A 12,495-nucleotide genomic window follows, 5' to 3' on the forward strand; every position below is an offset into this window, starting at 1 on the left:
CTGAGAACAAAAAAAAGAAAAGAAGGGTCGTTATGGTCGCCGGGGCTTCTTTATTACGCGGCATGATTTACTCCGGCTTCCACCAGATGACAAGAATCTGGCGAAAGAGATGTTCGGTTTATGCACGTGACTTTCGACTCTGTTGAGAAAAGTGTGCATGGAGAAACAGTCACAACCACTACCGCTTCCGTTCAGCGCGCATTCCATAATATGTTACAATGTCTTCCTATCACTCCTTAGTTCTAAAACAGCACAGCTACGTGAATTGCGGTTTTCGTTTGAAATCACAATCCCATCAGGTTAAATGCATTCCAAAAAGTATGAGCCTAGTCTAACTTCATTTACTGGTATTGAACTTGTATTGTGGCGACCATTTAATATTTTGTGTAAAGCTTAAGAAAGGCTTCGGTTTCTTTTCTTTTTCTTTTTTTTTTGGAACTTACGTAAAATTCTCTGAACAACAGACTTGCAAGGTTTGGAAATAGCTGCAATATGCTCGCTGAAAAATTGGTCGAGTATGTACACGGTAACAACTTATTATGACACTGAAAATCAAAAGACGGACATAAATAGTTTAGAGGGGTGGGCAGTACCTCAAATCCCCGGATGCTACGTCTTCTTTCAAATATTAAATTAAATGTTAACCCCCAAAAAATGCGCAGCCGCAATCCACCACTAATTAAAGATTACAAAACCATTAACGCTTCGTGCGAAATTTTATACCATCCCCAGAGCGTAACTTAGTGTGCAGATTCCACAATAATAAGGCTAGGAGTAATTCTATCCGGAGAGAAAACGTCAACTTTTTAGCATCCTTAACTTCAAAGCTTCACTTCGATTTCACTTCCGAAATACTTAATTAGCTGAAAGAAACGTATCTGTGTCGTCTGCGCAAGTTTGTTGCACGAGTTATATGCAGGGAGCGTCAAGAAGCATTGAACGCGTGCGTAATTGTTCGAAACACGAATGGCAGCTGCATGTAGATACTCCTAAACTGGACACATACTGGGCACAATTGCAAATGTGAAAATGTCGGCTTGAGAGGATGCAGTGAACCAGTGAACATTGTTTTCGAGTTTTCTCTTTCGAATAATACGATTTCATTATCTGCAGAATGCGCTGACACTTTTATACCATCTTCTGTTTTTCCACCTCAAGTATGCAGAGACTTCAACGATAGGATTTCGAAAGTACGTGGTTTTATTTTGTAGAGCTAATCTCTCAATTACAGGACCAACATTAAGGCTGATGCATCAATGAAGTTCCCGCGCTAGGTGGCAGTCACCTGATTGGCGGCCTCGGAACGCGAGGTCCTATGTCGGCTAGCAAAAAAAAAAGAGGTTTTTTTTTTTATTCATGATAGTGAGATAGAGACAGCACAGTTATTGGACAAGTGTCTTTTTTTTTTTTTTTTTCGAGGGGGGGGGGGGGGGGGGAGGTTTCGGAAGTGACATCAGGTCGCGATTCCGGAAACTTGTTCTTACGTGCGTGCGAATGCGCCTTATACCCTCTCCACCTTAACCTCTTTTCTTCTTTTTCTCCCATTATAATTGCCATCGTTTCAGGCTAGTTGTAAATCGCTTTAATTGTTGCAATCTTTCTTTGTAGACTGCAAAAAAGGAAGGAGACAGTAAGACAATGTAAAATGTATGCTCCACGTTCATCTTCTGTACATTTTAGAGGCGAAGGGACGATCTGTGTCTTCAGTTTTCCTAGTTCTTAGATGAATGCCCTTGTGTTCCCGTTTGCAGTTGACAAAGCGACGTCCTGTCGCAATTACGGTTTCTCCTTTGCGCTCACTTGTGTTTATGCCGAGACCCGGCGCATATGCAGTGCGCTACGTTTTTCCAGCTCTCGTATTTAAGGTGAATAAAAAAAAAAAAATAAGTTTCGACTTGCCCAACTACCCTCGCTATTCGATTTCATAAATACGTAATTATAGGAGACATTCAGGTAGCTGTAAACCTAATGGTATGCGTATAGTCCTGGATTATAACTGATTCACCAGCGTCGAGTCTAAGTTGTAAGATAAGTTCGCATTTTGTATTCCCATTTCCTCCAGCTTGGTTCTACCGGCGTTTCTGTAGTGTAGGGCGGATAATTGGATTCGCGAGCTATATTTTGATTATAGTTTGGTAATGTTAGGATACGGGCAACGTTACATGCAATGTCGCCCAATTAAGCAAGTAGCTGCCAAGGAAAAATGCATGTTTAATCATATCTGTCTAAGGGAGCTACGCTGTAGGGTCGATGTAGAGATAAAGAAGAAAAAAAAAAACGTCCTTCCAGTTTAATTAACACTAGACGGTTGTCTTAAGGATGCCTTTCTAAACCTCTGCGAAGCAACTTTCAAAGAGGTTGCCTATTCATGTCAGGAATTGGGTGGTAGTCGTGCTGGAGGTACGAGAGTAAAGGAAAAGTCTTATCAATTCATCCTTATTGAATAAGTAATTGAAACAATCCGCGAAAGACGCCGGAGCGAATTCTTGGGGTTTTAAGTTTTCAGCAACGTATTTTGAAGCCTAGTTGAGAGGTAGGTAGTTTTTATAAGAAGAATATGACTTTTTGTATCTTCCTTATTATTTTGTATATAGAAATTCTTCGGCGTTTTTAAGATATTGAAGCCGGAAAGGACACATTGGCAATGGACGCATTTCTTACTGCAGGCAGAGCAGCCGCAGTAGATTTCTAGAAATACTAAGGGCGAAGGAAAGTGCCCAGTCTTCCGCTTTGATCCTATAAATGATGTTTGGGCCGCTTTGATGGCAAGATGAATCTGCAGTTTTTAACGCAGATCTTCTCTTACAAATATTGATCTGGTGTTATTACCCACTCCTCTTTCCGCTGAAATCTGCCGTCCCTCTTCATGGCTTCCTTTTCACTACGATGAACATTCTACATTTTGTTCTTATCTTTGCCTTCTCTGAAGCGTTCCCAGCTTTCTCAGCTCAGTGTGACTCTCCTGTTTATTACATCTATATTGCAATCTAAACATTTACTACGATAAAAGTTTGTTCAGCGACTGCGACCACAGAGAGCGAGACCTATTCTCACTTTGCTGATTAAATATTCACTATATTTTTTTATTATATACTATTTATTTGTCTCAGAAGTGTATGAGAAAATAATGCGACTTGATGTACATAAATGTTGCAACTCTTTGGATCACTTATCTCGATAACAATCTAGCACTAATTTTGGCGCCACGTATTACGCGATAATTTATTTCTATAACGACTCATTTTTTGAACTAGGTATCTTTTTTTTAGGCGCTTTTTAAAATAACACTTTAAAATCAAATCAAGTCAAATCAAATTTTATTTTCCTTTGCACAAAGTACAAGGATGGAGCAGCCGCAAAAAGCTACTGCTACCAGCAGCTTGACGACGCGACTGCCCCCCCTCATTACAGCAGCAGAGGCATAATATGGAACAATCCACTATCAAAATAACAAAATGAGAGTTACAAATGTACTGTATTATGAGACAATATATACAGTGTCACAAAAAAAAAAAAGGAAAAATAACAAGGAAAAAATCTCACTATCAAAATAACGGAGCGTTACAAATATACTGTCATACGAGCCAACATATAGTGTTTCACAAGAAGGGAACATCGGATTGACGGATCAACAGAAAAATCACGCTGAGTTCACATTTCACATTGTTGGATTATTATATTGATGGTTAAGCGCCAGCAGCATCTCGTTCTGAAAAATCCTTTTCATTCTTCTTTATCTGTAGTTTTCTGTTTCATATTGCTGTATTGTTTCTTTTACCTTTCATCATTTGGCTCTGGCAGCACCTCAGCTTGAAGGCACTCCTTATCCTCTATTGAAATGTAATGCTCACGTGCTTTTCAGGTATATATATAGAAGCATGAGATCAGAAAAGGAAACCACTCACTGGCTCTGACTTGAACGTCCCTGCTGCCCACTGAGCCGCCTGAATTGGACGCCACACAGCGGTACGTGGCGGCGTGCACGTCCTGCCGGTAGTCCTGGGCCCGGAAAGGCGCAAAGGACAGCGTCCCGTCTGCGCGCGCCGCCACCACGCCCGACACGTCGCGTATGGGCAGGCCCGTGCTGGCGCGCACCCAGTGCACGTCGGGCCTAGGAGTCCCCTGCACGGTGCACGGCACGAGGGCTCCCGTGCTGTTGTAGAAGGTCACTCGACTGGGCGGTTCCAGCACGAAGCTGGGACCCGTCGGACGCTCGTCTTGGGGTCGCGCTGTACGAAATGAGAAAAGAACGGGTGTGTGTTCAAGAAGTGATTCATAAAAAGCCACATCTCTTTATGAATACAACACTACAAAATTGTCCCCTACGCCTGAGCCTGTCCTGCAGAACAACTAGCTTCTGTAGAACATAGTTTAGGAAATAATAATAATAATCAATCAATCAATCCATCTTTATATAAGGTGCGCAGGAACAACCATGTGGTCTTTGTGCTGCAGGACAAATAAAAAAAAAGGAAACTAAAATGAAAATTCACACACAAGTTTTACACACACAGATATAACACAAAAAGAAGAAATAAAAAAAAACATAAAATGAAACTGAGACGAAAAGTGCCACGGAAAGAAAGAAATCAGTCAGTAGGATGTCTTATATACACAGTGGGAGAATTATTGAGCACATCACGAAAGAATAAAAAACGATAGATAGAGAGATAAAAAAAACAACAAATAACTGACATTGATTAGAGTAATATAGAAATGTACATAAAATAAACAACCATTCCAGGCGCAATAAGTGCGGGTACTTAAAAAACAGGCTAGAAATACAGGAAAATACAATAAAGGGATACAATTGAACGCGGGACAGTAAGATTCGAATTTAAAGTTTAAAGTTAAAATATAAATAAGAAATGGATAAAAAAGCAGTTCAAGGTACAGACAGCACTGAACAGGAGAAAAAGCAAAACGTGAAATAAATTAAATACAATACTTAGGCTACACAGTGGAAGTTATATGTGATAAATACAGTTTAGAGTACAAAGCTACGAACGTCCAATATAAATGACGAGAGCGAGTTTTGGAAGATGTGAAGGTGAAGAGAAAAAGAATGAAACAACATCTGCATTCTGTCAAGAGGGGAATGGGAATGAAGAAGCGGAGAAACTTGGAAATTGAAACTAATAATAATAATAATAATAATAATAATAATAATAATAATAATAATAATAATAATAATAATAATAATAATAATAATAATAATAATAATAATAATAATAATAATAATAATAATAATGAAGATATTGATTTTAGCCTCCAAAATAAATGGGCAGAGGAGCTGCAGAAAAGGCTGTCAAAAAGCAGCGGGCAAGGCCACAGCCCTCATTTGCAAAGCATCCGACAAACAACGACTTGTTCGGCTTGTAGTCTAATACAAGGAAGAAAAGAAAAAAAAAAGGAAGAAAGTAAGTTAAAAATGAAGAGCAGATAACTTAGTACATTTCAAAATCAGTCACGGCGAACTGAGCAGAAACCGAAAAAAAAAAATAAGAAGCAACTTTGTAGCAGATGTATGTTAGTTTAATGCATCAAATATAGAACACAGAATCAAGGACAGTTATTGTGGTGTAAGCCAGCCTGAAAATATTTGGCCTTTACCTTCCATATAAAGTGCTACGCAGCATACGATAGGTGTTATTAAAGAAATCAAAGTTTACAGATGCGTAAGCGTTTAGAAAGGCGTTCTTTTAACAGAAACCGTTATTTTACAAGCAATGGACCACTTCATCACTGGGCCCACAAAAGTAAATGTGAAACTTAGAGCTGTCCTAATTTAAAATAACAGCTTTAAAAAATTGCAGTTGCCACTTATTAAGAAAATACCACCTTCCAAAGATAAAGCTGCTGATTTCTCTTAAATGGTGGTTTTATAACCTGAAAAATGGCGAAAAATTACATTCAAGTGCCGCCGCTGCCGGTAGATTTTTCAACTCAGCCACGAGGCTGTCACCAACATCAATATGCTAATCACCTTTCCGGTTAGGCGCCTCGAGGTTGACCTACATGGCGGGCAAATGCTTCAATAAAAGTTTTTCATCATGATCCTCTTTTTACTGAGGGTACTGACATATCCAGTTATATTCGAGTAATATTAGTAGATCTTTAGTAGCAGCAATAGTAGTAGTGGTGGTAGTGGTAGCGGTGTTGCTAGCAGTGATATAGCAGTAACTTAGGAAGCAGTATTAGTAGTAATGGCAGTAATAGTAGCCAGTAGGACTAAAGAGGCAGCAGTAGCACCATTTAAGAAGCACAAATCAAGTGCTCGGAATCTGCTTCGTCTACCACATCAGGCTTAGCTGATCCCCTTCGCGAGGTGGAGCCAGCTCGGTATGCGAAAAGACGACTGGGGATGAAGTTAGGGGTATATAAATTGAACAGCGACATGATAGTAAAAGTGACAATATGCAAGGCTAAACAGTCTATATTAGCAAAGAAAGAAATTTGTTCCCAGCCCAACTTAGCGATGTTGGCCAAATGTTACTTACCACCGTAGTGGTGGCGCATCATAATTTTCAGAAAAGCTTGATAGCCTTAAGAGCGACATTAAATGGCGGTGTTGTGGACACATTGCGCACGACGATTGGACGTTGAAGAAGGCGACGACAAGCTATGCACAGCGCAAGAGTAATAGTAAAAGAACATTTTTTTTTTTTTTTTCAAGGAAAAGGGGTCTGGTGATAAGGGTGGGGCTGGTCGGTTCCTCAGTCCAGGAGTTCATTGGTCGAAGTTGCTGCTCGGGTTTTCTAAATAAATAAGAGTAGTAGATAACAACAAAGGGTGATAGGATACATCGATGGCGCAGTACTCTAATGTAGTGGCCTGCAAAAGTATTTTATTCACAATGACGTGGGTCCGAAACCGAGTCGAGGTAGAGTCGCGGCCATGTTTATTCAGCTTCTTTCAAGATCAGTGGGGCAAACCCACTCGCAGACAACAGCGGAGTGGAAGATCTGTAGCTGCTGCTCTAAAATTGGAAGGGTCAGTCCTCATCAGTGTCTATTCATAAGCTATACGCTGGAGTATGCGATGACCCCTTGCGGAGAAGGTTGGTTCCACAAGGGCACCAGGCAACTCCTTCTCGTCCTTAATCCCGATCTCTTATGAATAAAGAAGGAGCGGATGGTCAACATAAGTCGAGCATCGCCGTCTGTAGCTGCTGCCTACTACTTCACTGCAAACAGTGAGGCTGCCAACAGCAAAAATAAATAAATAAATAAATCGCGTGCAATCAATAATTTGTCTTGTCGGTTTCAACTCCGCGATTTAAGCTGAAGAAATAAATTCCCTCTCATCACAATAAAGGTCCGGTTTGGAACATATGTTTTCTTCGCGTGTTTTCCTGTTCATTGATGTGAGTTGGGGTATTGCATAATTAGTTTAAGATTGATATCTACAGTGATGAACAGTTTCATCAAGCTCTTTCATTCTGACCTAGGAGCACACGAACGAGTGCAAGCGTGCCCTTGCACTTTCAATGCCTCGCACCACTGATGAAAGCTATTGAAGGCGGCGATATTTAAAACAGCGGTATGCACTTGGAATTTTACAAGAGATGAGGAAAGCTGCGGCAATGGTTGAGGGGTTCAAGCAGCGGAAAAGCGCAGCTGATTTATACCACCGTCGCCTTGCTCTTCCGCCCTTCCCCATAGTTCAAGAACAGGTATAAAACTGATGATAACAAAAACGGATCGCTGAAATAGTCTTGAAGTTCCCAGCCACCCTTCCCCCCCCCCCCCCCCCCCCCCCACACACCCCCCCTCCTCCCTTCTTTTTTGGAGGGGACGAGGGCGGCTCTTTTGGCACTTTTGTTCATATGTTCTCGCTGAAATCACAGCATCCTGAACATCTCTAAGACATAGTAATATCGATATCAATAGGACATTCCACTTCATAGGCAATTTTAACTTAGCATTAAAAGTGAAGAGACAGAAAACATCAGCTGCTGTAACACGAGACAAAGAGAAACTTGGATCACACCGACACCAAGCACTTACTCTATCAATCAGTCTTTACGTTAAAACCTTCCCGTCTTGCTAAACAATTTAAGCCATGATAATTTTGATATTACCAGCAATTCAGAATACAAATTTCGTGATTACTGCCGTGACAATTTCCATATGTGAAGGAAGCAGACATATAAATTTCTTGTTGATTGTTCTTTGAGACCTGTACTGTGTATATTGTAGTTGCTTTCCCTACATATAGTTTTTCTTTTTGTGTTGTTTCTTGCAAGTGTTTTCGCGCTTAGCGTAAGTGTAGTGCTGTATGACCTACCAATGATGGTATGAAATGATGTCAAAGTTGCCTTCCTTCTGTACTGCCGCTGTCTCAAGGAGTCGTCACCTTAAGTCAAGCTGTTACCACAGCTTTTAGTCCCGACTCTTCCTTTGTAAGAAAGGAAATAAACTTCAACTTGAACATTTAAGCCTCGGCTGTAAAGACCTAATGGCATCCGTCTGCGCTTTCCTTGGGGACCCTCGATCGCGTACGTGCACTTTGAAATTCTCTTAATCAGTAATCCCTTAATTTGTGCCTCACGTATGTCACACGCATGCATCAGCATGTAGCGATAATTTATCACGTTATGTAGAAGACCACCCGACATCGATACCTATAAATACCCGCTTTAACTAATCCGTACGGGAGTGTTATTTAGGCGTCGCGCGTCTTACTCACAACCTAAGGGTACTGAACGTTTGGATTCCCGTCTCAACTTATCATCTCAAAAGAGAATTAGCTTGAATTGGCAACTACTGAAATGTGATCTAGCTTTGTGACGTCACATAATAGTAAGGTATCGATCAAGCAGTATATGCGCCCATGTTACCTGCCAGCTACCCCTTTCCAGAGCAATACCCGGACTCCCAGCGCTCCCAACGCCGAAAACGCAAGGTTTTCTGTACAGGATTTTCTGCACTCTATGTTATCGCGTTAAGAAAGAAGGCATTGCACTGTTTGTTCAGCACAGCGTTAACGACAATTGCACACAGCGAAAGAAAGACTGGAGTAGTAAGCTACAAGCAACTTGTTGAGAAGTCGGTTTTCGGACCTTAATATTGGGCTATTCTGGACGCAGAGTATCTTCGCTAGCGTGCTTCCCACGAAAGACGACGTAGAATCAATTCTGTATATATTCTCTTTTCTTTTTTGTGCAGTGTTGCAAGAGATGACCAGAGTGCGAAGAAATTGATGGTGTTTCTGAGGAAGTGGCTTTGTGAAAACCTCTAGCTTTTTTCCTCTACCCGTTTCTACTCGCTTACGCTTGTTTGTTTTTATTGTTTTCGTTTTGGTCCATGGGCTTGTGTTTGGGTAACTGAGTGTGAAAGGGGAAGCAAGTACTTGACTAATCATTTGCTGCCGTTTATTGTTGGTAACACTGAATTCTTTACAATTGTACTTCTATTCCTTCACCGTTACTCTGAGTGGATACCTCATCACACATGCATATATCAACTGTCTTCTTTTTTGCGAGCCCCATCACTCCAATTAGGTGTAGAATTTGTCCTTTTTATGTGCATATCCCCTGGTCTGTTGTTAATATGCTGAGAATATGCGGGCAATTTAGGTTAAATCGCGGCCGCATTTGCTAGAGCATAGATTCGATGAATGAGTTAATGAAAACTCTGTGCAACTAGGGGGAACCAAATTTCAGACCGAACATACGTCGGTAATACGTCGGTAGTTAGGGATAAGGGTAGATGGAGAATACCTCAGTAATCTGCGATTTGCTGATGACATTGTCTTGCTAAGCAACTCGGGGGATGAACTGCAAATAATGATTGATAATCTAGACAGAAAAAGTAGAAAGGTAGGCTTGAAAATCAATATGCAGAAGACTAAGGTAATGTTCAACAGCCTCGGGAAGGAACAGCAGTTTACATTAGGTAGCGAAATACTGGAAGTAGTAGGCGAATGTGCCTACTTAGGACAGGTAGTAACCGCAGATCCGGACCATGAAAAGGAAATAAGAAGAATAACATTGGGATGGAGCGCATTTGGCAAGCACTCGCAGATTATGACTAGCAGCTTACCGGTATCGCTCAAGAGGAAAGTATACAACAGTTGCATCTTGCCTGTACTCACCTATGGGGCTGAAACGTGGAGGCTAACCAAGAGAGTTCTACTTAAGTTGAGGACAACCAAGAGGGCTATGGAACGGAAAATGGTAGGGGTAACATTAGGAGATAGAAAGCGTGCAGAGTGGGTCAGAGAAATAACTCAAGTTACCGACATTCTAGTGGAAGTTAAGAAGAAGAAATGGACATGGGCAGGACATGTAGTGCGAAGAGAGGATAACCGATGGTCGCTGAGGGTAACACACTGGATTCCAAGGGAAGGAAAGCGTAGCACGGGGCGGCAGAAAGTTAGGTGGGCGGATGAGATTAAGAAGTTCGCAGGGGTCAAGTGGATGCAGCCATCACAGAACCGGGTTAAGTGGAGAAATATGGGAGAGGCCTTCGCCCTGCAGTGGGTATAATCAGGCTGATGATGATGATGATGATGATGATGATACGTCGGTAAAGGTGGGTTTAGACAAGAGGACCGGAGCGCGGACGGTCCGCGCGCGTCAGCGCTACCCGCGCCCCACGTGACGCCGACGTCGCCGCTCTGAGCGACGGCGAGAGAGCGGCGTGGCCGTCCGGGGCCCCGGATCGCGGAGAGGACTGAATATGCCGAACGCCTTTTTCAGTCCGCGCGGACCGAGATTGTTTTTGCTCTTGTTGTTTCATCGTTGCAACATCCTCGCTGCTACGGCCGCGCTTTTCGTCTCGTATTCGGTTCGAGCGGGGTATTGTTTGTTGTGCATGCGCTGCGTCGTTCGCTCTGTGTCCCCAGCAGTGCATCGTTTTTTGTATTTGTGCTTGTGGGTGTGCCAGAGCTGTAGCTTTACTCGGCTTGAAGTGCTGATTATGGGTGAAGTAGCGAAACAAGCGCTCAGTGATGAAGCGACAGTGACGTTTTTAGCGCTCGTAGGGAGCTGTGCACCGATATGGAATATTGAAGATGCTTGCAATAAAGAACGCTTGCAACAAATGAACGCTTTTTTTCTTCCTCTTCTTCCACGCACACTTCACGTAGAATTACAGCCACAGCAGCGAGATGACGGTTTCACTCGGCGTCCAGGCTGAAACTCTCGGTAGAAAGGTTTTCGGCAGCGCGCCAACAGCGCTGGTGAGGAGGCTTCGTGTGAATACTCGGATCGACGCGCGGACGCGTGGTAACATGGCATCAGATCCTTGATGACGCGCGCGGACCGTCGGCGCTGCAGTCCTTTCGTCTGAACCCACCTTGGTTTGCATCGCGGATCACTTTTCTTACCCCTGTCGCTAAATGTCGTCTGCAAATACATGTCATTGGAAGTCTAGCTTTGGTGATCTGAGTGTTCCGAAACCGTCCACGTCAAATAGAGAACAACAGTCTCTGCGCATGAACTGGGAGGTATCTACTCAGTTCGTTTTGTGCCCACTTGTACACTGCTGCTGTCTGTCTGTACGTGTTGCGTGCTGTACTTAACGAATTCTAGGCGCTCTTTTATTTTTCAGAAAGATTAGGCAACCGGAACATATGCTCGTTATCACCGGATGTAGAACAGAAAGCACATTACGGAGACACGTCACCACCTTCCCACTACACTAAGCTCAGCCTTCATGCGGTGCTGATCAGATTATTGAGACGTTACGCACAACCATGAGACCTACTGAATTATAGACCTTCGCAGGAAACCGGGTCCTGTGGAGCAGAACGCACAATGTCGTTAGCTTTTCGATCGCTAAGAGGGCTCAGTCACGCTGTCTATCTGTCATGATCGTAATCGCCGTAAAGTATTTTGCGCTCTCAATTTCAATCATGTGCTTAGCCATTCTGTGCTCGTTCAAGACATGCAAGTAAAATAGCTATAATGACAACAAATACTCCTTCTTAAAGACAGAAAAAGAAAGCTTCGTTTAGTTCGGCCTTGCTTTTCGTCTGCGTTACTGCCCATAACGTGTAAAGCAGATAGTCATATTGCGGAAACAAGATAACAGTGTTGTCTATGAAATAAAATGATGACGGAGATTATTTGTGCAAAGTTTTATATTCTGGCACCACTTTGCTGCATTTTTTTTTTTTTTTTCATCCGGCCACTACAGGCATGAAATAAGAGAAACGCGCTCGTTGTGCAGGTCAGCCTTCCAGTGCAGCGAGACATAAATCACTCATTTTTTCTGACCCTCTGAAACTGTGGCGCCAAGCCGCGTGTTTTACGGGTTGCGGCCGGGCCCTCGTTACCACGAAAATGCATTCAGCTACATGTGTCAAAAACACAAATATCGTATGTTATTCTCGCACACTTTCCTCTGTAATGTTCTGCCTTGATGGTAGAATAAATAAATAAATAAATAAATAAATAAATAAATAAATAAATAAATAAATAAATAAATAAATAAATAAATAAATAAATAAATAAATAAATAAATAAATAAATAAATAAATTCCGCC

At 42.1% G+C, this 12,495-nt stretch overlaps 1 protein-coding gene across 1 annotated transcript in view; it reads right to left on the reverse strand.

Moving 5' to 3' along the window:
* The window catches only part of LOC146193960 (cell adhesion molecule Dscam1-like), a 570,478-nt gene extending 566,110 nt beyond the window's left edge, over positions 1–4,368 (reverse strand). Inside the window, exons 1-2 of the mRNA XM_084600659.1 lie at positions 4,356–4,368; positions 3,906–4,229 (exon numbers count right to left, since the gene is read on the reverse strand). Of these exons, the coding sequence (XP_084456785.1) occupies positions 3,906–4,229; positions 4,356–4,368 (337 nt within the window). The remainder of the gene's footprint in view (positions 1–3,905; positions 4,230–4,355) is intronic.
* Positions 4,369–12,495: the final 8,127 nt, after the last annotated feature.

The sequence above is a fragment of the Amblyomma maculatum genome, chromosome 4 (assembly GCF_055883805.1).
Source record: "Amblyomma maculatum isolate TAMU_Amacu chromosome 4, ASM5588380v1, whole genome shotgun sequence".
In the NCBI taxonomy this organism is placed as follows: Eukaryota; Metazoa; Arthropoda; class Arachnida; order Ixodida; family Ixodidae; genus Amblyomma; species Amblyomma maculatum.